The sequence below is a fragment of the Oncorhynchus kisutch genome, linkage group LG17 (assembly GCF_002021735.2).
Source record: "Oncorhynchus kisutch isolate 150728-3 linkage group LG17, Okis_V2, whole genome shotgun sequence".
NCBI classification, from domain to species: Eukaryota; Metazoa; Chordata; class Actinopteri; order Salmoniformes; family Salmonidae; genus Oncorhynchus; species Oncorhynchus kisutch.
In genome coordinates this window covers 52,593,477-52,620,612 of record NC_034190.2, presented here as the reverse complement: position 1 = coordinate 52,620,612, position 27,136 = coordinate 52,593,477, and the positions used below count along the sequence as shown (strand labels likewise).

Here is a 27,136-nt window from a genome sequence, read left to right as displayed (position 1 = left end):
GTTATCAAAATGATAGGATGTCCTTGTGATTACTGAGAATACAGACAGGCCTACAACATGGTGCGATGCATCATGTGAAATTTGATATTTTCAGGACTCACTGGTTAACTTGGTTGCTCGTTCATTTACTTTGATTGCCTTTCTGTTGTCAAGTGGTACTTGGTATTATTGGACCTTGTCAAATCTAGTCTTTGTATTCCTGACCTCAAGATACTATTATATTATTTATTTAGATTTCTCTGTTGACCATTGGACATCTCTCTCACTCTTTTCACATTCTCTCCAATTCACTCTTTCTCTCTCCCTTTAGGTCTGACATCACCTCCGTCTTCCTCTCCTTCTTTCTATTTGCATATCTCTCCCTCTATACCCTCTCTCTCTCTCTCTCTCTCTCTCTGTCTGTCTGTCTGTCTGTCTGTCTGTCTGTCTGTCTGTCTGTCTGTCTGTCTGTCTGTCTGTCTGTCTGTCTGTCTGTCTGTCTGTCTGTCTGTCTGTCTGTCTGTCTGTCTGTCTGTCTGTCTGTCTGTCTGTCTGTCTGTCTGTCTGTCTGTCTGTCTGTCTGTCTGTCTGTCTGTCTCTCTCTCTCTCTCTCTCTCTCTCTCTCTCTCTCTCTCTCTCTCTCTCTCTCTCTCTCTCTCTCTCTCTCTCTGTCTCTGTGCCCTCACTCTCCCCAGAGAGGCAACATTATTCCCCCTCTCAGAGGTGAAAGGCTAGTGAGGACAATAAAAATGCTATTTAAATGCAAGGTTGTTTGTGTGCGGGTGAGAGATATTTCTCCTGCTGAAAGTGAGGATGCTGTTGCATCCTGATAAATAGCGAATATAAGGGAATGCGATTTACATTTATCTTGCAGAGGCAGCCAATATGAATTTCAGTAAGTCCTAGAAAATGAGGATTTAAGTGGAGTGGTGGAGACTCTGGGACCCACGCAGTTGCAAAGGCCTGTTAGATCAGTAGCTGCGTTTCTTTATTACACTCTATGGGCTTGGCATTAACAGGATCTTAAATACTGATCATATAGGCATATATATAGTATATACACTGAGTATACAAAACCTTAAGAACACCATCTTTTTCCACAACATAGACATATTAGGAAAGTATACTCATTGTATATACTGTACATTTCCATTATTTCCATAAGAGACTTCATTATAGAGGTTCTGAGTTCCTTTTAACAGCTATTTTCACAGCCTGTTATCTAAACCACAGACAGTAAGTACACAATGGCTATCAAATAGAATGGAATATATCAATGGAAACATAACCCTATCTTAGGGATGCAGGCAGGCTACAGCATACACTAACAGCCTTGGAGAGTGGTTTTCGCAATCTAAATCACCCTTTTCCCCATATAGTCTTCCTGCTACTGTAGGACAACAACACTACCTCAATTGTCCCATTGACCAGTAGCAGGGTTCAATTTCAATCAGAAACAATTTCACTATGGGTACAGATCGGTGTTCTTATTTTTTGTGACTCGTTGGGCCTCAGCCTTTCACAAGGTGGAACTGTCCGGTCAAAGTTCAGCATCCGGTCAAAGTTCAAAGGTCAAAAGGTTGGAAGGTCATTGAGTCTGGACTGTAGGGGGCCTCTGGCCACTGATGTGAACCTGCACCAGACACCCAGAGGTGAAAGATCAGCAGGGTGCATGTGCTTCCTGTTGGTCACAGATACCACTCTGACAGGTGGGGAAACCGTGATTGATTAGCCTGGATGGTGAGTGTAGGGTTTAGTCTGGTTTAATCAGGCTAGTAAGTTATTGATAAACCTTAGCATAGCAAAAGTTGCGACTGTCACTCCGGTCAATCAGACCATGTTGGTGTTGGTCCAATGTTACTGTACCGTAGGCTGACTTTTCACCATTGATGAACAGCCTTTCCGTTGCTCCTCTTTGAAGAAACGTATACAAAACTTCAGACAGGAAAGTAACCTATTTTTTCAATGATTTGAAATTGATTCTCTCTCTGTCTCGCTCTCTCTCTGCACTGCGGTCACCAGCTGGCTTGTGCTAACAGCAGCCCTCTCCCACTCGGTCTCCAGCTGAGAGCCATTTCACAATTTATTTGCATGTAATTATGGGCTATGAGGTTCCAATATTATCACTGTCAAGAACAATTTGACCTGACATTCTTCACTGGGCCAACTCCCCGCTGTTTTTAGCAAACAAAACTCCCCCCTCCGTCCCCCTCTCTCGCTTCCTCCCTCAGTGAGTTCCCACTTCCCACCATCCGGTAGCAGCACCCGGCTCTCGCGGGCTGGTCGGAGAAAAAAAAACACACTCTGGCGAAATCATTAAAGGCTGCCGTTTAATTTGGTGGAGGCGGCGGAGTGGAGAGGCGAGAGGCGTGGGAGGGAGCAAAAGGGGGAAGGAGAAGTGGAGAGGGGGGTGCAATGGAGGAAAGCTTACCTTGTTCCTGGCGTTCCTGAATCTATCCCGGTTCCATCGCTGTCATATTACCCGGAGAGGGAGAGCGGATTGCTGCTACGCCTCCTCTGCGATGTGAGCCCCATAGAAAGCATTAACCTTTGGTTAGTGAGGGGCCTTGTAACACTTTGGAGTGGTTAGGAAGCGCTGACGGGTTTCTCCTGTGCCACGGCTTCACTCTACTAAGCCAAGGCACACACATACAGAGCAGTTAGCAGTGCAGGCGAGAAATGTCCACGTTCAAAATTTAAAAAAACATGGCAAAGGATGAATATTGACGACGCTACAGTATCACATTGATATTGTTTTAGTGGTAGCTCATTTACATAATAAAAACATATGGGCATTCTCGGTATGAGTGAGCCTAGAATGTTAATATTTGTTGCTTACTGCATACATTTTTACTAAAGAGTACGTACTAAATAGTATGTAGTAATTAGTCCACAGTATGTAGTTTTAGTACGTAGTAGGCAAGGCAGATTCCGGCCACGGCCCATGTCACAGTGTGTGGTAGGAAGTGTGTTGCAGATCACTGAGGGTTAAAGGAGCCATATGGCCAGTGTTTCCCATAGCTAAACGTGTTGTGGTAAAATGACAGCTTGTTTGGTTACACGTTAATCGCTGTCATCTGCGCCTGGCTTGTCCCTGCCCAGTTCCTGTCACTGTCAATCAAACGCCTAATTTGAATCAATTAAAGACTTCCAACGGAGCACCCTTCCTCCCTCCATTTCTCCCTCTATCGCTATCTCCTCCTCCCTTCCCCAGCCCCAGTCTCAGCCCAAGCCTCAGCCCCAGCCCCTGCCCCAAACTCAGCCCCACCCTCAGCCCCAGCCCCAGCTCCAGCCTTAGCTCCACCCTCATCCCCAGCCCCAGCCTCAGCCTCAGCCCCAACTTCAGCCCCAGCCTCAGCTCCAGCCTCAGCCCCAGCCTCAGCCCCAACCTCAGCTCCAGCCTCAGCTCCAGACTCAGCCCCTGTCTCAGCCCAAGCCTCAGCCTCAGCTCCAGCCTCAGCTCCAGCCTCAGCTCCACCCTCAGCCCCAGCCCCAGCCTCAGCCCCAACTTCAGCCCCAGCCTCAGCTACAGCCTCAGCCCCAACCTCATCCCCAGCCCCAGCCTCAGCTCCAGCCTCAGCCTCAGCCACAGCTCAAGCCTCAGCTCCACCCTTGGACCCAGCCCCAGCCTCAGCCCCAACCTCAGCCCCAGCTTCAGCTCCAGCCTCAGCCCCAGCCTAAGCTCCAGCCTCAGCCCCAGCTCCAGTCTCAGCCTCAGCCCCAGCTCCAGTCTCAGCCCCAGCCCCTGCCCCAAACTCAGCCCCACCCTCAGCCCCAGCCCCAGCCTCAGCCTCAGTCCCAGCCTCAGCCCCAGCCCCAACCCCAGCCCCAACCTCAGCCCCAGCCCCAGCCTCAGCCCCAGCCTCAGCTCCAGCCCCAGTCTCAGCTCCAGCTCTAGCTCCTACCCTTCAAAATTCCTCACCCACGCCTCCCATCGTTTGTTGTATTTTTGGCCGACGCCGCTTTTCACTTTCAATTAATGTGCTGTGGCCAATTAAGGCACTGACATGCGACCGGGTGCCCCAATCAGCACTGTCACCTGCTCCCTGCCACCCTGCCACCACCCTTGGGTCTGACAGAGCGATGGATAGAGAGATGGATGGAGAGAGAGAAAGAAATAGAGAGAGCACAAGAAGGGGGAAATTGTGAGAGAGGCAGGATAGAGAGGACATAAAGAAATGGAGAGAGATAGACAGAGAGAGGGAGAGGGAGTTAGAGAGGGAGATAAAGAGTGAGAGATAGAGGGAGAGAGGTCCCGTCCTGTTGGCTGCTCAGAGATGCTAATTACCCAGCTCTGTCTCCACGGTGACAAAACCTGCTAATTGTATTTATGCATTGGCTTTTACTTTGAAATAGACACTTAGTGACTAGACCCAGACTACCCACCTTGATGGGGGACTGGGCTACAGTATTAGAATAGGGGTGTTACCTTGTAACTGGGTTGCAGTATATATTAGAGTTGTGCAGTTTTTGGAGACACCCATTTTATTAATTTCTATCTTTCATGCCATGGACCTCTTCTTTGCAGATTTTACATTTCAATATTTTAATAGAATTTACAACTGTACGGTGCTGAAAATGTTATCTTTTTTCAGTGCGTGAACATACTTTCACCTGGTGGCCATGGCTGATTCTCCTAAATAGCAAATAGTAGCTACTTCATTTACATTACAATTGAATACAGCAATATAATCTGAGGTCACTATTATCTGTCTCTTGAATTGGCATGCGATTACATCAGATATGCCAAAATGATCTATTTTTCAAGAGCAGCATTGCTCGACGAATACATTTGTTTTTCATTTGGGGTTGATTTGTTTGCGTACAACTCAGGCTTCATGACATTGAAATCTTCTTTTTTTCAATGATGGGGGAGTTGGGATTTCAGGATTATTGCCTTTGACAATGAACCCATCTGCTTGCCGTAGAATGGCATAAGCTGATCTTGTAATTACTGATGATTGCATCAGATATTCACAATTCAATACTGTCATGCTTCTTAATTAGCTGTTTTCATCTCTGCTTCAATATAGTTGCACCGGTCGCTGACTTAATTTCCATATAGGCGACATACTCTACATTTATGCTACGTTAATGAGATATCAACCTACATTGAAAAGCCTTCAACAAATAACTCAGTATGAGGGTTGGCAATGGGAGTCATTCTGTGACCATAAAGATAACCTGGTGACATTTGGAGGGCTCAACCTTTGTTCAACCTACAACCAACATAGTAAAAGGCTACAACCTACACTGAGAAGCCTTCGACAAAGAACTCAAACCATCATAAGCTGGTATCACGGTTGGAGATCTGGTGGTGAGTGGGAGATGTCATTCTGTAGACTTGAACCTGGTGACATTTGGAGTTGTCCGTCTTTGTTCCACCTACAACTAACATAATATCAACCTACATTGAAAAGCCTGGCAAAAGACTCTAGCTAACCCCCATAAGCTGGCATCAGGGTTGAAGATCTAATGTCGAGTGGGAGACATTCTGTGGCTTTCAGATAACCTGGTGACATTTGGAAGGCTCAATCCTTCCCACTCTGCGCCCGACCCCTCTACCTGCCGACCACTGAGGGGCATGAAGGCACCATTCGGGGGCATTTGAGTCAGGGTGAGAGGAGAGGCTTATCCAGTCTCCTCCAGAATGGGTGTGTGTGTGTGTGTGCATGCTTGTGTGTATTTGGAGCATGGAGTGGGCTGATGGCACTGAGGTTGGCTACAGACAGACGGAAGGTCCTATCAGCTCGGCAGGCAGGCAGGCCCGCAGGCCTACACAGCAGTCCTACAGGGGCCTTTGTTACTCATCCCTCCTCCATCCATCCCTTTCTCTCTCTCTCTTTCTCGCCCCTCTTTCCTCCTACACCACTCACCACTCCTTTCCATCATCAGACCTGTGCTGTGAGAGGGAGAGGGAGAGGGGAGGAGGGAGGGAAAGAGAGGGAGGGAAAGAGGAAGGAAGAGATATGGGCCAGGTGGAGTGGTTTTTGGTTGTGTGGGGATGTCGTGGTCTTTAGTGCACAGTGTGATCTATACTCCCACGTGTGGTTTATTAAGACAGTGTTTCGTACCTTGCCAGTTTACAGTGTCTCTCTGTAGGTGGACTCCTGCTATGAAGCCTTACTCTGGGTAATGTAGTCTGTCGTATTGTTTTGAAGAGGGGAACTTTATTCACAATGACAAAGAGAAATATTCACGATATTGCAGTACAGGTAATGAACACGTTCAAATGCCAGAGGATTGCAGGCAGAGTAGAAAGAGATACTAATTGTTGAATTATTATCAATCAACCTTGAAATGTGTACATGCAGTATTTAGACATTCCGTCGTATAAGTTATGAGGGCACGGCTTGACAGCGCATCATACTGAAACCAGCATCGTGTTCATTCCAGATGAAATAGGACATCTCATTACAATGCAAATAGTATGTATCAGTTCCAGTCGTGTGAGACTACCACTCTATTTTGGGGGGCTATTAGAAAGAGAAGGCCATTAAATTGGTTCTGTCTCCGCCTCCGTAGCATTTCCACTTCGCTCCAGCTGAGAAAAAAACTGCCGCAACCGGGTCTGTCTGTTTCGGTGCCGGAAACCCAACAAACAGCGAGCTCTCGTCGAACAGTCACACAGAGACAAAAAATATAATTTAACAGTTCAGGAAATTAGGATTGCATGAAAGGCGGCTTTTTTGTGTTGCAAACGTGCTATTTATTTATCTGAAAGGATGCACATTGTATCAATTTACACTTCTCCGTTTACACGGCCGGAGGCTAGGGGGCTCAGAAGTTGAGAGAATTAATTACTTGTTTTATTATTATTTATAAAGTAATCTATCTGGTGTGTGTGTGTGTGTGTGTGTGAGAGAGACAGACAGACAGAGAGTGGGAGGCAGGGAATGCCCTGAGGCAGTGTCCTTTAAACTAGGTCCTGGCTTACATTATCTCCCCTTCCAGAACTGGCACAGACAGCAGACAAATGAAAACGGAGCTAGTAAAGGGGATGTTTCCCAAAATGAGAGAGGGTGAGCGAGGAGGGGGAGGAGGAGGATGAAGGGGTAAGTAAGGGGGAGGGAAATAGAAGTGAGAAGGGTGGCGAGGGTTGAGAGGGTTGGAGAGCCACGGAGAGGAGCACATTGTTAAGAGAAGAGGGAAAGTTAAGTGTGTTTTTCGACCAGGGGGTATTTTTGCACCACTTCAGAGAAGCTTTGTCCCCCTCTCCCCCCTTCCTCTCTCTCTCCCCTTCTCCCTCTCTCTGGCCTGATCGTGGTCTTTGAGTTGGAGAGTAGAGAGCCTGGGGATATTGTTTGTCAGCCGGGTTGATTGGCAAACGTTCCCTGCTTCCTCCCAGCAGTCCTATCAGATACTAAGAGGTTACACTCAAACATGTGGAAAGAATATAGATTTTTACTTAGTGACGGTGGTAGTGGAAGTGCAGGAAATAATAGATTACAACGGCAACCCATGGCCGAAGTCTGGACCTCACTGTGCCCTTACTCCCCTCCACCAACTATCTCTGTCTCCACACACACACACACACACACACACACACACACACACACACACACACACACACACACACACACACACACACACACACACACACACACACACACACACACACACACACACACACACACACACACACACACACACACACACACGCATGGAATGAACACAGGCAGTGTGGCTAGGGTCACAGCAGATCGTGTCGCTACACTGTGTGGCATCCACAACTGTAGAGAGAGCCAGTCACTCACATCCCAGAGACAGCCTTCCATTGACTGCAGTGCTGGAAGAGGCTGGAGAGACCGAGCCGACAATATCTCACAACATCTCTCCATGAGTCTCACATAAAGGCTTCGGCTATAGCTCTTGCTGCACTCTCCAAATATTCCCCTATGAGTCGCCGATTTAATTGACGTCAATAAGGTTATGCTAAATATGAAGATTTGAATAATTTGGGCTTTCAGCGCCACAATGGGCTCACCATGGTGACAGAACGCTTACCCGCTGCCCTGAATAGAGGTGTCAGGCCCCCTTACCTCATCCCCCTCGTCCCCCACACGGAGGCTTTGACACCTCCCGGGTCGCCTCTACCCCACGTAGGGCTCTAAATCGCCTTCCTGGGGAGACTCAAGCCCCTTAAACGCTCCTCAGACACACACTAATGCCCTCACCGGGCGCTGGGGGAAATTCTGTCAAATGAAGGAGAAAATAACGGCCTGGGTCGGGCAGAAGAATGAGGATTGAGGATTACAGGTACTTTACTAAAAGAGTTCTTAACGTTTCGTTACGATGTGTCCATCTTGGAAAACGAATATAATGTAAAATGGAGAATTTCATACTTGGCCATCATTAATGACTTTTTCCTCTCTCCAGAAAGACTAAAAACTACGAGATAAAACATGTATATCGGCCTATAAATACACTATAACACCATTAAAAGAATTACCCCTTTTTTAAAAGGAGGGTGACATGACTGTTGAGGAAGTGTGCGTGGAATGTGGTGTGAATTCTAATTGGAACCACTAGATTTAGCATGGCGCTGATAGCATTGCATTTAATTTAAGGGACAGATAAGAGAAGAGTGGAGGAGAATGGAACCGCAATGAAGCGCCTGTTAAGTCCCTCTCTCTGCCCTCCAGCCGCTTGCCTATCCTAGACCCCCTCGCAGAGTCCCCTGTCCCCATACACTCATGTTCCCTACACCCTACTCAGCTAGCACATAATGTATTGAGAACCATATGCTTCTTAGAGCTTGGGAGAGCGCTTCTATTGGAATTTTAGTACTTCAGCATAACATTTGTTTACAGGTTTCCTCATGGTTCTCTTTGAAGTCATGTTCTCAGAACATTAAGAAAACGTTCCATAAAAACTACAAGAACACATTAGTAACGTTCATAGAACGTTCTAAGAATGTAATTTAAAAACATGCATTCCGTTCTCAGCATCAACAAAACTATCTCTGTCCTCTATCTTGCATGATTAATGCCTATGCAAATACATTTCCTTGTCCTATCTGTGCTTGGAGTTCAAAAAAGTTAACCCAAACTAAGCTAGCAGTGTTATTAAAAGTCTTACTGTTTTCAGAACAATATTTAATTACCTTCAAATAACCTAAAATTTCCCTTCTCAGAACGTTAATAAAGCCTCCCAGGAAAACTTTCAGGGAACCATAGTAAAACATTCTCAGAACCTCCCTGGAATCTAAAAATGTATGTTCCCAGAATAGGTGAAATGTTCACTTCTTTTTCTCAGAACGTTCTAGAAAACGTTCTGTTTTACCGGTCAGGAAACATATGGCTTCGTTCCCAGAACCAATGACAAGGTAAAAATCTGTCGTTCTGCACCTGAGCAAGGCAGTTAACCCACTGTTCCCCGGGCATCGAAGACGTGGAAGTCGATTATGGCAGCCCCCCGCACCTCTCTGATTCAGAGGGGTTGGGTTAAATGCGGGAGACACATTTCTTTCCATTTCCCTTTCCAATGGAAAACCAAAAATATACATTCCCACAACATCCAATGAATCAAATGTGCTAGCTGGGTATGTAGTGTACCCTTGTCCCCTTACACCCTACATGTAGTGCAACCTTGTTCCCTACACCTACGGTGTGTACCATTGTCTCTTATGTCTCTTATGTACCCCTCTCCCCTACACCATATGCACTTGTTTGTGCACATGTAAATGCATGAAAGTGTGAGTGTCTGTGTGTTCACTTTGAAGGGCTGATACATCTGTCCTGGTCTTGGTACAGTAGCTGGTGACCTCGCCCTCCTTCAGGGACCTCCTGTGGCCCTTATTTAAAACAGACAGGTTCTGGGTTGGGCTGAGGCTGCATGTGGGCTTGATTGTGTGGCCCGCTCTATTACTGGCTAATTGGTTTAGCAGCAGGAGTGTAAAGGAGCCAAAGGGCACTAGAGCGTAGCAGAGACTCAACAGGAACCTGATGTTGTAGCTAGAGGAGGCTCAGAGTGTGTGTGTGTTTATTTTGTATTGTGTGCCTTTCCCTCCATTTATCCATGCACTACTCCCCATTCCCATCTTAGCTTGTCGACATACTCTAATGTCAAGTTTAGTTCAAACAGCTGGGTTGTTGTTGTGTGTGTGTGTGTGTGTGTGTGTGTGTGTGTGTGTGTGTGTGTGTGTGTATTCTACCCCTCATCATGTTTTGCACATTGAAAACAAATATTCTGATCTCCAGTACACTTGTTTGGTTCCACTGAACTGTACATTCTTATTACACCAGAGTGTTTCATAATCCCGATCCCCAATAAACAGGTTGTTTCTCTCAGCCCCCTGACCCTTGCATTCTTACTTCCACTGTGATGGATAGGGTGCCATTCCATTATAGGGTGCCATTTCAGAATGTATTTTCATGACACCAAACCAGGCAGCACTGGAAGTTTGGCATGTCATCACCTACAGTGTGTTATCTGTGCCGATCAAAGCTGAAGGAAGACATAGCTGCTGTGTCTGTCTGCTGAAGTCTCCAGAGGCATCTAATGGAGACTCCTTAGGATCTTATTTAAACAGTGTGAATCATTCATGAGCTCTGGGAGACAGAGCTGCTCTGGGAGAGCTGCAGGGGCTACTACAGATTAGGAGGGCTCCCCAAGCGCTTGTTGTGGAGCAGGCCCCGGGACGAGAGGTGTCTGCCTCTGCCAAGAGAACCCCCCCATCTTTATCTTCATCTCTACATCTCTTTCTCTGCCCACCCTCCTCGTGCTAGTGTCAAAAGTAACACTGCTTGCCTCAACGTTAGTTCAGTCATCCACTTAATAACTCCCAATATTATAGACTGAGCAACTCTCTATATTTTGTCAAGTTTGTTATGCATTAGTTGAACCCTTTGCCGATATATACTGTACCATTGATCCACAGCACACTGACTGAGCTTCTCCTCTCCCCCCTCCCCCCTTCCCTCCATCCCCGCAGGTGATGAGCATCCTGAGTAACCCCAGCGGCGTGCCCTCACAGTCCCAGCATGACTTCTCCATCTCGCCCCTCCACGGCAGCCTGGAGTCGTCCAACTCCATCTCGGCCAGCTGCAGCCAGCGCTCCTCAGACCAGTCCATCAAGACGGTGGACAGCATGGCCTCCTCCCAGTCCTACTGCCCTCCCACCTACAGCACCACCAGCTACAGTGTGGACCCTGTTACGGCCGGCTACCAGTACAGCCAATACGGACAGAGTGAGTCGTGGGTTACTAGGGGTAACGACATGCAGGGGCTTTAGGATACGTGTCGTTTGAGAGACACCGTCACCTCTTCTGTTGTAGCGCAAGACATGACGTGCCTGACAGCTATAGTCTTGTGCCATTAAAATGGCTAGGTGTGTATCAAATCAAATTGTATTGGTCACATGCACATGGCTAGCAGATGTTATTGCGAGTGTGGTGAAATGCTTGTGCTTCTAGTTCTGACAGTGCAGTAATATCTAACAAGTAATCTAAAAAATTCCACAACAACTACCCAATACACACAAATCTAAGTAAAGGGATGGAATAAGAATATATACATATAAATATATGGTTGAGCGGTGACCGAGCGGCATAGGAAAGATGCAATAGATGGTATAAAATACAGTATATACATATGAGATGAGTAATGCAATACATGTGTGTGTGTGTTTGTGTACGCCTCCGTGGGTACACACCCATCTAATGGAAGAGGATTGGAGTGTGTGTGTGTGTTTGATTAGCTTTTATTTAAGATGTGTAGCCTGGGTGACAGGAGAAAAGAGCTTCCCTTCGAGGGTGAACAAGTATTTACCCCCCATTTACCCCCCCTCAGATAAAGGGAACCAGAGCTTACAAATAACACAAACATGGTATACTTATTTTATTTATTTAATTAACAAATCAAATCAAATGTATTTATAACACCCTTCTTACATCAGCTGATATCTCAGTGCTGTACAGAAACCCAGCCTAAAACCCCAAACAGCAAACAATGCAGGTGTAGAAGCACGGTGGCTAGGAAAAACTCCCTAGAAAGGCCAAAACCTAGGAAGAAACCTAGAGAGGAACCAGGCTATGAGGGGTGGCCAGTCCTCAAAGTTATGCAACATCCATTTTCCTTATGTGAAAAAGTAATTGCCCCCTTACACTCAATAACTGGTTGTGCCACCTTTAGCTGCAATGACTCCAACCAAACGCTTCCTGTAGTTGTTGATCAGTCTCTCATGTCGCTGTAGACTTGATTGTGTGTTTTAGATCATTGTCTTGCTGCATGACCCAGCTGCACTTCAGCTTCAGCTCGCAGACGGATGGCCTGACATTCTCCTGTAGAATTCTCTGATACAGAGCAAAATTCATGGTTCCTTCTATTAAGGCACGTCGTCCAGGTCCTGAGGCAGCAAAGCATCCCCAAACCATCACACTTCCACCACTATGCTTGACTGTTGGTATGAGGTTCTTACTGTGGAATGCGGTGCTTGGTTTTTGCCAGGCATAATTACTTTTTCACACAGGGGAATTGCATAACTTTGTTAATTAAATAAAATACATATACCATTTTAGTGTTGTTTGTAAACTCGGGTTCCTTTTATCTAATATTAGGTTTTGGTTGAAATTCTGATAACAAAAATAGAGAAAATCAGGAAGGGTGCAAATACTTGTTCACGGCACTGTAGGTCTCCCCCCCCCCGCCCCACACACCACACACACACACACACACACACGCACACACATTCCCTCCCCAGCTGTCAGGGTGACGGACAGGTCTGCAGACGTCCTCCCCGCCCACAGGTGTGCCTCTCCTACCGTTACACCTCTACTCCTGACAGCTTCCTTTCTCTACTTACCGTCAGCCCCGTCAACACCCCCGACAGCAGTCTGGCACGGTCTACAGTAAGACGCACACAAGCGCACACAGACACACACACATACTGTGCCCCTCTCCTGTCACACCCTCTCCACTTCCTCCTCTTTTGACAAAAGAAGGGGTTCAAATCACCTGCAGCGGGGAGGAGCATCAGAAAGAGCGACAGACTAGACATGTTTATAAAAAAGAAGGGAAGACGGGCCAATAAGCCCTAATGCCAGCATGCTAATATCCACCTTCAGCAGCCTGTCTGTACCATGTCTAAGGCTGTATAAGCTGGCCTCCGGTTGGCTCCTTTGTTCGGCGATGACACATTTTCTCCTAATATCAGTCATTTGAATTGGACACAATCTCAAAAGAGCCAATTGAGGCACGCACATAGGAGACGGACAGATGGAGACGCAGACATCAATGTAGACGTGCACACAGCAAAGACAGACAGACAGAGCTACACACAATCTATTTCTACCTGCACGTTCCGTAACGTTGTTCCCTACGTGGCTTCACTAGGATGGAGGGTTAAATGGAGGGCTTCCTTAGTCTTGCCCCCTTGTTCCTTCCTAGTTCTCCTGTCCTCTGTTTGTCCCCCCTGACGCCCAGCCCTGCGGCCCATTGGCTACACCTCTGCCCCAACCAATCAGCCTCTCCTAATGTCTTTTTAGCTTGTGTGGGGAAATTGAAACAGTGTGAGGTGTGAGCTAGATCAATACCCAGCCCCTGGGTTGTCATGGGGGAATGTAGGTAGTTGGGGTTTGACCCCATGACCCAGTGTCTGCCCGCAGGTGAGAGTATACACGTGTTCCTGATAAAGTTCTATTCTAGTATTCGGTCAGTCAATTCAGGAGATCAGAGATCCGTCCAGTCACAGCCCTGCCTGGTTGGATGACTGGCCGAACCCTGGGGGCCGGGTTAGTTAGTTAGTCACACCGTGGCCGTGTTGAACAGGATGTGTGTTTTGAATGGGACACACACATGCACACACACACAAATGTTTGTCTCTGTAACACGCGTACACACGCACGTACACACGAATGGGTAGTGACTATAGAGAAACCATTTTCAGGCGGGGAACCAAAGGAAGCCCCAGGTTACTGCTAAATACGGTACATGTGCCAAATGTATTTGTAAAAATCTCTATAAAATCAAACATTATTGATCGCTTGATTTAATTGCATTAATTCATTATGATGGTGTCTTTTCACAGTAGGCTAAGTACGTGTGTATTTGTCCTGTGCTTCCATCTGCAGCTGCTGTGGACTACCTGGCGAAGAACGTGAGCCTGTCCAGCCAGCGGAGGATGAAGCTGGGAGACCACTCAGCCGTCCTGGGACTACTCCAGGTGGAGACGGGACAGGCCTACTAGATTAGTCGCACTACAGTCCCCCATCTCCCCCACACTAGCCCCTTGACCTGCTACCGGCGCCTCTCCCTCACCCCTATCTCTCTCACCGCCACCTCCATCACCAACGGGAGAACCAGAAGTGTGTGTGTGTGTGTGTGTGTGCAGACGTGTTTCTGTTTTTGTGTGTGTTTGTGGGAGAGAGACAAGACAGAAGATCAAAGCACTTGTAGTCTCGAAGAGAGAAATGGACTGAAATTGAAGCAGCCATTCCAGGAGGAGGAGCAGGGAGCTGTAGCTACAGTCTCTTTCCACTGTTCAACCATTTCACAATTCCTCCTCTCATCCTCAACCAAGAGACCCTTACAGGGCTATGGCGAGCTAGAGGGGAATGAGCTCCTACTGTCTTGGGCCCCATATTGAAATGGCCTGCCCGACCTACGCTACCAAGAGTTAGCACATGCAGGCCGAACAAGTGTAGCTTATCTTTCATTCCCAAGTTTTTGGACCAGGTCATTTGTTACGGTACTTAGCTACTGGTGTTATAATTCCATTTGTCATTATAACTGTGGCTGTTCCTATTGCTGTTCAAAATTATAATTATTGTTACAATCTTGTTTACTTTCCATTTTGTCAAAGATTTCATTGACGTTTGCTGGTATTATTTGAACAGATGATTTAGAGGAGCTTACAGAGAAAGAAGGGAGGGGGTGAAAGAGAGAGAGAAAGAGAGGGAGGAGGGGCTTATGGAGAAAGAAGGGAGGGGGGTGAAAGAGAGAGAGAGAGAGGGAGGAGGGGCTTACGGAGAAAGAAGGGAGGGTGGAGAAAGAGAGAGACAAAGTTGAGAAGGTCTGATAGCAGCTTGCTACTGAAGCCTCTCATGTCATGGATTTTGACCTTCTCACTCTAATCTCGTGCCCGACATTTCTAAAGGAACTTAAAGGCTACTCTGTGGGACGTTGAGCTCCTCAGAATCATCTGGGAATGAACGGCCAATGGGAAACTCCTAATTCCAGAGGTCCGCTTCACCCAGCCTCCCCCAGGCATTGATTGGCTACAGGGACCAGAGGATTGTTTTGAGGGGAAGAAAATGTTCAATGTTCAAGGACATCCATGTGTTTAGCTAATGCTAGGTCAATCATTACTTGCCATTACCATTTCGAGGTTGTTTGGAGGTCTTTTCATGGGTAGTGGCGGTTTTAGTGTGTCATACTTAATGTATGTGTGTCTTACAAAATTATGACCAATATATTTGCATTATTTCTCTCTAAAACAAGAGTGGTGCAGCATTCCAAAATCACAAAGTACTTGAACTATGGAATTTCATTCTATTTTTTATTTTACATGATTTAGTTTGAAAACCATTCCAAGATATGACAATTTGTATTGAACATTTGTGCCATACAAACTGTTTTATTATCTGCATCTCACATTATGCATCCCAGAAAATGACTCTAAGTTCTTAAAAGGTATATTCACATCAGTCTGATATAATATGAAATAGCCCCCCAATACATAACAGATGTAAAATAAAACGTAAATATTAAAACTGTAGAATCTGATCGTATTGGAACCAACCATATTCTGGTTAAGTGAAAAAAAAACAGGGAATATTTCATTCAAAATCTGATTGTGTATGGGTTGTTTATATGAAAACATGTTTTGTACTAAAACATATCAATGATGATTATGAGTTGAGATGGTTGAGAAGACATTGATGGTTGAGTGAATGCTGCATCTCTTGAAGTCTTACAATGTATATTTGTGTTACATTCCTGAATATTTGTTTGTTTCATTTGCTCCTTTTACTATGTTGTATTGATGTAAAAAAAAAAAAAAAAAAAATACAAATTGTATTTTAGCTTTTGCTCTTAAAAATGATTGATGAACATGAACAATACCTCTCAATTCACCAATTTCTGTAACTGGAAAATATGGATGTTAACCAATATCCACTGATCAAGAGAACAGCTGAGACATTTTCACATGAAAAAGTGTATCAGAGCAGGAATATTGAATTGGAACTCAGACCTGAGAGAGAAAAAAAGTCATTATTCACATTTACATTCCTATTGGAAGTTGATTCTTCCCCCATTTTAACAGACGTTCCCCTCCTGTTGGGACCAATGAATTGTTCCTGTCAACCCTCACAGACAACATCTTACGTTCCCCCACTTACCTATCTCTTCCTGGGGCATAACATGAGGCGCGGACACTGACCCTTGAACTTGCTGTGGGGTAACATGGCCTCATATGCTCATTTTGGACACACACATACCTGAATGACTTTCCAGGACCTTAAAGGGATACTTCGAGATTTTGGCAATGAGGCCCGTTGTTTACTTCCCCAGAGTCAGATGAAATTGTGGACACCTTTTTTTAATGTTTCTGTGTCCAATATGAAGGAAGTTAGAGGTAGTATTGTGAACCATTGCTAACTAGCGTTAGCACAATGACTGGGAGTCTATGGGTATCTGCTAGCATGACTTCCAGCCATTACACTAATGCTACAAAGCAATTCCCCTAGAGCAATTTAGCAACTTCCTTCACACAGCACACAGAGACATAAAAATGGTATCCACGAGTTCATCTGACTCCTGGGAAGTAGATCATTGCCAAAATCCTTGAAGTATCACACCCTCTCATCCAAACCAGTCCAATCACTATTTTCAGGAAACCCACACAGCACCAATCAGTGCTCCCCACAACCCTTCCAATTTGTGTATTTTCTACGAAAAGAAACAGAGAGAAAAAAAAACGCGTCCCTGACCTCCCCCTCTACACCAGTTGCCCCCGCCTCCCGCCTCCCTATAGTTTTTTAAACTCTTGCTTTATTCTATTTCTGTTCAGCATGTGTGTATATTACCATGGCATAATTTATTCTACTGTATGACGTATTAGAGTAGTGGGAAACTTGTATTGGCATTTACTACCCTCAGCCTGTTGGTGTGTTGACTGTAACACTGGCGTAACTGTTATCAATTAAAGCTCTAAAACTGGACCAAGACCACTGCTTGGTCGACTCTTTTATTTCACTGTCCTTTATACTTATTTAGTACTTTATACAGTACCTAAGTACCATACATTTGTATAAGTACTGCTGTATATTTCATACGGGATCTGGTTCTGGTTTACTGTGATCAAATAGTGTTGACCTCTGCTTCTCAAATATACTGTTATTTTCCCCATGATAATCGAATCTTTAATCATAATAGGCAGAATAGAAGAGCAATTTAATGCAGGCGTTTTACATTCAGAAATTCACATTAGCTCATAGGACAAAATACCCGATCATAATATCCCCTTTCTACTACATTCCAGAAAGCTTTGATGTCAAGTACATCTATAAAGTAACAGTGATCAGTGATTTAAGATCCCAAGAATCCCCATTTGTACAATCCAGAGTTGAATGAGCCAGTGTTATCAGGGGCATCACAACAGCGGGGACTTTCTTCGTGACCTCACAGAGGAGGCAGTATGGGGATGTTAGGCCCTCGGGGCATTGGGGCCCTCGTTATGTGTCGGTCCCCAGTAAGACTATCTGTCGCCATTGGTGTTGGCTAATGGGAAGCCTAGCAAATCAAATTCTCAGACCCGGGCCCATATAGACAAAGCATCTTAGAGTAGGAAATTGGGGCTGAGAATGGAAACATTTTACTCCTACTGTTAAGGGTAAAAATAAAACCTTATGCACGAGCCTCTTTAGTTTAGATTTAGGAGAGCTGTCCAAACCAGTTGAGAGTTACCAGGAGGTGTCTTGATAATAGAAAAAGGCTGTGTGTTTTGTGCCACATGCAATTGCTTTGGAGTTGTTCAAATAATGTTTTACACTTGTGACAATCATTTCACGTGGCCTATTTCACATGATATGCCTAAATACTTAGAACCACTAGCTAGGCTAATCAGTATCACACGTTTTTCTTTCGATTATTTATTTAACACACATCATGTTATTTCAAGTGATCCTTTTGGAGCCCAATATCACATCATCATCATCATGTTAAAAAATAGGTTGTGACTTGATGCCTACTGTGCCAAAGCAATTTAGAGTTGTTAAACTGAAGGGACGAGAGTGACGAGTGTAATCTAACGGTAATATAATTTTTTAAAATCCACTTTTAACAACTATCAGAATTTGTAGTAAAAAAAAAGAAGGTTAAGCAACCTAACAAATTGATCGTATCAGGCGAAAATGATATCAAACATTTTACCATTGCAACTTTTGATGGTTGTCTAAAGCTTGCTATAGAGTCCACAGCTGGCGATGACTCATCATAATTGGTTATTCCCCATCACCCACATGGAAAAATAATATAGTGTATACTATGGTAGGAATACTATAGTGTTCACTGTAGTGTTTTTGGAGGACTTTACTGTAGTATTCACTAAAGTGTTTCTGCAGTCTTCAGCCCGCAAAAACACTACAGCGAATACTGTAGTATTTACACTTGACTATAGTATAAATACTGTAGTCTGAAAAAGAGTAGAATATAGCATAGCAATAACTGTAGTGTTTTTGCAAACTATAGTATACTGTAGTATTTACTGTAGTGTTTTTGGGGACATTTTTGTATTATTATCTTTGATATAGAGGTGTGGGGCATTCTCCTTGAGGATACCTACTGGAGAAATACTAAAAGAGCAAATGTTCCATATCTTGTAGGTAGAACTGGGTTCTGAACAGAGTTAAGCACTTTTGCTCTTTCCTAAAACCACAGGGAACACAATGTATTGTCTAAATATTGGCATGTAGGTTTCTCACTTATGGGTGGCACAAATTGGGATATGGGGGAGGGGGATTGGCAGGATATATGCAAATGAAATAATGTGGTATTTACTAGAGTTTCTTTGGACTGTAGTGCTTTTGCAGACATTTCTGTAGTATTTACTACAGTGTTTTTTTGTGTGGATAATCCTGTAGTATTTACTATAGTATTCTACAGTACAGTTCAAAATTCTATACAAAGCACTATACATGATCGAGGGATACTACAGTGTGTAGAATAGTATTTTACAGCATACTACAGAATTCTATAGTAAGTACTGTAGCATTCTATAGTAAACTGTAGTATTTTTTATGTGGGCATATGCAACAATGTCAATGAGCATCATCACTATCTTTCCTTTGAGGTACCTCAAACTGTCGTGATTACCAGCTGAGATAACATTTTATGAATTGATTTTACTCCTGTCTGAGCAGTGTCTTAACATAATCCTAAAACCCACTTTGAGCTGGGAGTTTTTTTAAATGTCTTAGAAAAGGATTCCAAGGACCTTTTCTGAGATGCTTTGTGGATACTGCCCCTGACCACAGAGGCTATTTCTGGGCAGCATGTCTTGGGTCCATTTATTAATTTAGCAGACGCTCACATCCAGAGAAACTTACAGCAGTGAGGACATACATTTTCTCATACTGGTCCCCTGTGGGAATCAAACCCACAACCCTGGCGTTGCAAGCACCATGCTCAATCAATTGAGCCACACATGTACAGTACAGTACAGTATAGTGTCTATAGTGTCTATGTGTGTGGTGTGTGTGTTTGTTTGTATTGAATATCTCTTCTCAATTTCTGTACTGAAAATATTAAAAGTGATCACACTTAAAAGCGCACTCTGTCACTTTAACTTGTGGTCAACCTTGCTGCCCACGGCCTGTACTTGTTTTGGTAAATGAGGTGTGTTTTCTGTGCAAATTCTAGGCCAAATGTGTTTGCAGTAACTTCGGTTGTAGCTGCTTGGGAAATTAAAGTTACAGATTCTACCTTTAGAAAAATATGAACCTACTTGCCTTTTTATCTTCTAATTTATTAAAGTGAGGTACTGTACATGACTGACACTTGGGAAAGAGGAGCATGTAACCCCCCATTACATCAGTTCCCATCCACCTTGAGGAGAACCCCTGGCTAAAATATTCAAATCCAGTCAATAATCTCAAACTTGGCTATGGAGTGAGGGCTTTGCACCAGGGGGGCTCAGCTCACTGGTTCCCCACTCTCTGTGACCCAGCCCTTCTATCCTAACACACTACTGTTCCTCGTGACTAATAATGGGTTAGAGTTGGCCCTCAGAGCAGCCAGGCTGCATCCAGGACCTTGATTGGTTCACCCCACCCCTGGGTAGGCTGATTTAACCAGCCACTCAATGCATTCTATTTAATGAAGACATGCCCATAATGGCAAACTGGATCAAGTCATCACAGTTTACTTTATAGCCCCTAGGGAACATTTGATGCAGTTTCGCTGATATATTGATACAGTCAGCAAATCTAGGTTCTTCAATGAAACGTCACGAAAGCGTGATGACCACACACGCGCCCATCATTGGGGAAAACATTGGAGGAGTCTCAACATGTAGAAAAAATATTTAAATGTTATGTTACATGCTATATTCCATGTTACAAGTGGAAATGTATAGTAAAGATTTTATTTTTATTTATTATGATTAATTACTGCATGTATTGAATTGGCGTTCTGGTCTGAGAAGACAAAAAATATTGGCGCTTTGAATTCTAATTATACAGAGATAACATATTGAAAACACTTGGCAAGGGAGTAATCTATTAAAGCAATTAACCTGGCAGCCGAGAGTACAAGGTCCCGCACTTTCTCAGTAATGAGTATTTTGGGTCAGTTCAACGTTATCATTATGACAGAAGGAAAAAACGCCAGGAGGTATGGAATGATTAAAACCTGTTTGAAGAAGTTTCGAGGGCCGCTCTCCCGCTCTCCCGCCCCCTGGCCTTTCCTCTCCTTCCCTCTCTCCTCTGCTCCCTGCTCCCACCAGCCCCCTGGGGTATTGTGTCGTTCTAAGTCTGCTGTGTCAAACACTTGAAAATGTCACAATGAAAGCACTTACAAAGCCTAACATCTCCCTAAATCCTATAATTATTCCAGGATACATTAGGTACCTGAGCTGCGGCTCTCAGATGGGCGCTGAGGGGATTCCACTGGATTCCGACATTCCCACAATCAGCTTACGGAGACAGATCGTCATGATTGGCTAATAACCTGGAATGGTAAGTAGTGCGCTTAAGTCAGGAGAGATTGTTGGGGAGAAGAATGTATCCTTTTTAACTAACACTGTCATTCCTGGGCCGCCTTTTATTTCGGTGACAGATTTTATTCTAGCTGACTACAAAAGGGTACGAGGCAACATTTTCAGAACTAGCCCCCCCCCCCCTTCCACCCACCCTTCTTTCATTTCAAGTTCCTCTTAAAACCTCCATCTTTCATGTGCTAGGCCTATATCACCAATCCCCTGAATGTACGATTACAGTCCTCAATATCAACCTCTGGTGTTATGCACCCTACCCTCTCCCCCTCCCTGCCCTCTCCTAGAACCCCGCTCGCTAATCCCCACACTCCAGCATCACTCTCAGTATTAAGCTGGGAGGAAACTGGAGGTCTTTACTAACCCCGCTGCTCTCCGAAGACACTCAATCAGCCTCGTTGACGAAAAGAGCCCAGTCGACACATTTGAACCAAAAGTCTTTAGCCTCGTCTGTAAACTCTCCCTTTCAACGCCAGACGAAGTGTCAATACCGCCACCCTCATCGCCCGCCATCTCACCAAGGGAAAAAAGGAGGCAAAGAAAGAACGCCCTTGGGATTTTAACTTGAAAGAGCCTTAAGTTGTTGAATGCAGAAAAGTCAAAATATGAGATAAGATAAAAATGCAGAGGTCTTGTATTTATTTACATAAGTGAAGATCAGTTGAGTTTTCAGACTAATTCATATGAATGCAGAGCACGAAAAATGAGTTGAGACAGTGGCAAACCCAAATAAAGAAGAAACCCCACCACATATTTAGTCAGGGAATACGTACATAAAATCTTTTTTAAAAGAAGGGAGTTCCTAACAGGCGTGAAGCCTGTGCATAGACTAATACACAGAGACAATTTTTCTAGATAATAGCCTATCACGCAGGATACAATTTAAATAAAAAAATGTAATTTTCACCTTGAAATGAACAAATGATTACAATTTCTATACAAATTAAGGCATCCAGGCTGTGCCTCAGTACTGTGCTGGGGCCATGAAACTTGACATAATTACCATGAAATACATTTTCAAATATTTGTATTTTGTCCATCGTTTCAGAACATGCCCGTCTCTGCCTTCTGCAAGCTTGTGATCTCACCTTCTGGGGATGATACAAAAAAAGAGAGAGGAAAATCATCTAAGATGAAAACCCCCTTCAACAGATGAGATAACAATTTGAAAAAGGGGAGAGAAAAAAACAAACAGTAAATTGCAGCGGTTGAGCCTGGCACCCCCTGCAGTTATCTCTTAGAGCCAAATGATGGCTTCTTATCGTGGGAATCATATCTAATGGTTATCTGCTCAGATGCTTCTCTTCTCACCCCCCCCCCCTTCCCCTACTCTCTTGCCTCTTCTCTCAATCCACACCAAAGTAGTTGTTTATACCTGATTATAAATCTGCCTGAGTAGAAAAGATGTTAACTTGTGCGTTTCAGATTGAGAGTCAGAATAAATTGGGAGCTATATGAAAGGAGAGGCGTTTAATTTCAAGGAGAGGCGTTTAATTTCTTGGCGGGTAGAGGAGCCGTGGGGGGCTCTGGGTGATGCATACTGCTGTTTGTTCAAATGACAATTTCATTTAACAGTATAACTAAAATGTTTGCTATTGCTTCTCCACTCATGAGGCAGGTATTATCACATGTTAAGACATGATAAAGTGACATACCCATCCCTTAGTTGTGGTTGACACCACACATGCACCTACAGGTCCCTACACCTTCCTCCTCAATATATGTTGTCTGTCAGATTCCGGGACCTGAGAGACAGACGTACATCAGATCTCAGCACTTGACCCCATAATACCGGAGGTCAGTGCCACACCGCTGGCGATTTCACACCCGAGATGAGAAGGAAATGAACAGTGAGGCCCTCTGAAGCAGTGGCTTGTGGGGAAAGTGGCCTTGCTGCAGGCTTGGCTTCCTTACAGCTGCGCTCCCCTTTACACTTTGGGGCCACAGGTACAATGGAGAGCTGCAGAGACAGAAAGGAAGAAAGAGAGAGAGAGAGCAAGAGAGAGCGAGAGAGAGAGAGATCGCTTTGCCTCAGCCCGGCCCCCCCGTGGCCCTCCCTCTACCCCCCCACCACGGGTTAGCGGGCACAGCTGGAGAGCAGCTCCTTATGCATTCATGAGCCGATGTTGCGGCTAAATAAAAAGCTTCATTACAACGCTAAAGTGTTACTAATTACATGTACCTGCCACCCGGCAACCTCTGAAAATCTAATGTGACACACTCGATTGGAAAATCTATTCCACCGCACTGCGCCCCTCTGCTCCGTGGAAATGTCCCTAACCTCCACCCCACCCATTTTAGCTCTCCTCATATTTACTATTCTGTTGCCATTATGTCCAACCAAGCCCTTTGCGCTGTCTGTCACGACCCTAATATTAGCTGAAAATTGGACTTTGCAAACGTAACAGGGGAGGAGGTGAGGGGGACTGGGGGAGGAGAAGCCCAGTAGGGGGGCCCAGCCACATCAACCCCCTTCTGAGAGGAGGCAGAGAGGAGGAGAATCTCAAGTCCACTGGTGTTTACTTTCACTGACAGTGTCTGTCTGTGCAGCATTAAGCTAGCTATGCTTAACTGAAGATGTTTCAACACAGCACAAATGTGAGGTCAAGTAGCATTGTTAATCAATTCATTGGAATGAATTGAATAAGGGTTCGGGAAGACAGACAGATTAATCAAATAGATTTTTGAACAACAAAAATATGAACAACAATTGCTGTGCTATTCTTGGCTTTCTTACTCGCACGATTTCGGTAATAACTGCTTTTTTTATACTTACAATGTCTTCGATGTGATTGTCTTACTGCACCGACTGTAGGGCGTTCTGGACAAGAGCGTCTGCTAAATGACTTTAATGTAAATGTCTACATCCTTAAACCCTTTAAGGGGGAGGGGTACTAAGCTTAAATATGGAATTGTTTTAAGATGGTCATACAATGGGGGCTATAATACCCCTTTAGGTACTATAGCCCATAGAAATGCATAGAATAACACATTCATAAATTGCAAAAAATGCATCATAAAGATTAAGGTTTTGAAGTGTCTTTGTTATATCTAGGAGATATAAGAAAGCTCAGGAAATATATATTTTGGACACATTTATTATCCCCTTATTTTTGTTGCCACAAAACACCTCCATACTACCGTTTGCATTACCTCCAGACCAGTCCCATGACACTTGTGGGGGTCAAAGAGCAAAATGGAGAACATCCTTTCCATAGAGTTTGTAGGTTAAACCGTTCGGACGCTACAGACGTTTTTTTGACAAGAATGATTTTTGGGATCTCATTGTCTGACAAATACTGCTGTAGCTCGGCCACCTTCCACCACCAGATGAGAAAGGCCGACATAGGCGGATGCGGGAGATTGAGAAGCAGCTTGAAATAGCTAGCTTAAACTGATGGATTTTTTTAGGATTTTTTTGTTATGTTACTTAGATTGACACATGGGTGCGTCAATAGCGTAAGGACAGACGCTGGGAGATGAGAAGCAATTACGGGGAGTGAACATTTAATGGATAATAGACAAGAAACAAACAAAGACAGCGTCTGGACAGGGGAAAACATAACGGCATCAATGCTGACACGGAAACAAACTGAGGAACAGACAGATATAAAGGTGCAATCAACAAAGTAATGGAGTCCAAGTGAGTCCAATATTGCGCAGATGCGAGTAATGATGGTGGCAAGTGTGCGTAATGATAGGCCGCCTGGCGCCCTCGAGTGCCAGGGGGGGGGGGGGAGCAGGAGCAGGCGTGACAAATAGACTCTTATTTATTCTCAACTCAGAAGGCACTGGTGTCTTCTCAACTTCAATCGGTTTGGAATTTAGGAAGTGCTACGTTATTAAATTAAATACACATTTTTGTGTCATGAAGTAATAAAAACAATATACAGTATTTACTGCCATCTTTTTGGTTTTGGATATTCTCTCATTGATAAAGACAGGTGAGTGTCACTTAAAGTGACGCTTGATTTATATTGTAGTTGACAAGACGAATAAGAGTACAAAAGATTATTTGGTTAGCTGTTTAGATGACCTTATTTTCCAGGTGTCTTACCAGAGTGTCTCTTATCATGTGCACCTCATCATTTGATGGGCCTTGGTGTGGATGGCAAGGTGGCTGTGCATCGTAGAGATTATCTCATTGGTGCTCACCAAGACCTGGTTGGCGAAACCTTTGCTTCTCCCCCTTGCAGAGGTAATGCAGCACATAGCATGCCAAGACCACTGTTTTCATGAAGGTGTAGTGGATGTCGGAGTGTTTTTGTTAGCGGATCATTCATCTCCCCTTGAGGTGCCCAAATGTGTGCTCCATAACTACTCGGATAGGTTCTGCCTGGAGAAGCCCTTCACCAACCACAGGAGGAGAGGATATGCAGGATCTCCTGCGATCAGGAGAGGTACTTACACTCCTTCTACATCAACCTCAGCCTGGGTTCACGTCTGAGGTTATTTGTACAGGTTGGATGTGGCCAAGACAACAACCCTGTTTAGGTATTTGTTATCCACAACCACATGTAGGATGTTGGATGGCCAGCCCTTTCTGTTAACCAAATCCTGGTATCCCTCTAATGGGGGAAGATTTGGGATATGAGTCCCGACCAGTGCTCTGTAGACCTGTGGCACACCATGTGTCAGGTAGTTGTGACGCGTTATCTCCTGTGCCTCTATATCTCCAGGCAGCTTGATATGGCTCCTCATCCTCCTTTTGATGGCTGTACAGACAGTCTTGCTGACTCCAAACAACTCTACAATCATCCGATATTTGGCACATGTGGCAGGTTGTCCAGTGCAATGGCAATGCACTTACTGGTGGGTACAGGAGCACAAGGGCTAGGCAATATCGGTCCAATAAATGGTCCTATGCTCTCAGACAAATGCTTAAATGTTGGTGGGGACATTCGAAAATGTTGAAGCCAAAGGCTCTCCGTGAAATGCCCCTGGAAACCGTCTCCCGGAACTGCCTAACGCGCTGCCGTTGCCAAGGGTTTGGCGCAGTGGCACAGTGGAGGGGATTTGCAATTGTTTATGTTCCTGATAGGTCAAAATTTAATTGAGGGCAGGAGCTGAGAACTTGAAGCAGCTGTCTGGTATTAGACTCATTTGACACGGTAACAACATGAGATCAATAGGGGCCTCATTTATAATCGTTTCATAAATTTCACACAAAATTTCTGCTTTCGCCATTTCTAAAAATACTGAGCATATACAAAAATATTTAGATTTATAAACTTGGCGCATGCCATAGATACGCATGTTTCCCGTAAAACTGTGCACGTGTGAACAAGCATTAATACTCCACCTGGTAAACCATTCACCTTTTATTGTTACAATAACGCCCTTTATTTGCTGTATTATTTGAAACTATTGAAACTAAAGGCCATGGAATGCAGTTTCTATAAGAAAGAGCATTAACAATTTTCATCACATTTCTGTAGAGGTGTGGGCAGAATGTTTTGATACTTTGCAGTGACTTTCAGTGGCGTGTATTCATGGATGCGAAGGGAAGCCAGGCTTCCCCCCCAAAAAATAAAAAATGTATAAAATAATTGATATTTCGTCTCCCAGTGTTAATTAATTTCCTTTAATTCGCAAGAGGCTGAATGTATCTCACCCGGAGAAAGCATCCAAGCAAGCAAAACAGCACCCCCCTGTCTCTGTATGTGTAGGCCATCTATATGATGCTGTCTGGTCAAAAAGAGTATGACATTGTTGCCGCCATAGCATTGAATGCAAGGGAAGCCAGTGAGGATTTGGCCTCCCTTGATAAAAAAAGTGTAAAATAATAGCCAATCAGTGTTGAGCTAAACTGAGTCAGCTCAACTGTGAATGGTCCTGTAGCGCCCCCCAAAAAAGGGTCAAGGGAAGCGAGTTTGGATTTGGCTTCACGCCAATAAAATTGAGAGCAAACATCATTGACAGAAACAACATGAATTGTTGCAT

General features: G+C 44.5%; 1 protein-coding gene and 1 non-coding gene across 3 annotated transcripts in view; one reads left to right on the top strand and one right to left on the bottom strand.

Annotated features, from left to right (window-relative positions):
• The window catches only part of LOC109907886 (paired box protein Pax-7), a 67,083-nt gene extending 49,933 nt beyond the window's left edge, over nucleotides 1-17,150 (top strand). For both annotated transcript variants that reach the window (XM_031794050.1, XM_020506156.2), the window contains exons 9-10: nucleotides 10,916-11,171; nucleotides 14,052-17,150. In XM_031794050.1, the coding sequence (XP_031649910.1) occupies nucleotides 10,916-11,171; nucleotides 14,052-14,167 (372 nt within the window). In that variant the 3' untranslated portion in view covers nucleotides 14,168-17,150. The remainder of the gene's footprint in view (nucleotides 1-10,915; nucleotides 11,172-14,051) is intronic.
• Nucleotides 17,151-18,739: 1,589 nt separating this feature from the next.
• On the bottom strand, nucleotides 18,740-18,794 carry LOC116354526 (U7 small nuclear RNA). The gene has a single exon (XR_004203862.1). It is a non-coding gene; the product is annotated as a U7 small nuclear RNA (small nuclear RNA).
• Between the last annotated feature and the right edge of the window lie 8,342 nt (nucleotides 18,795-27,136).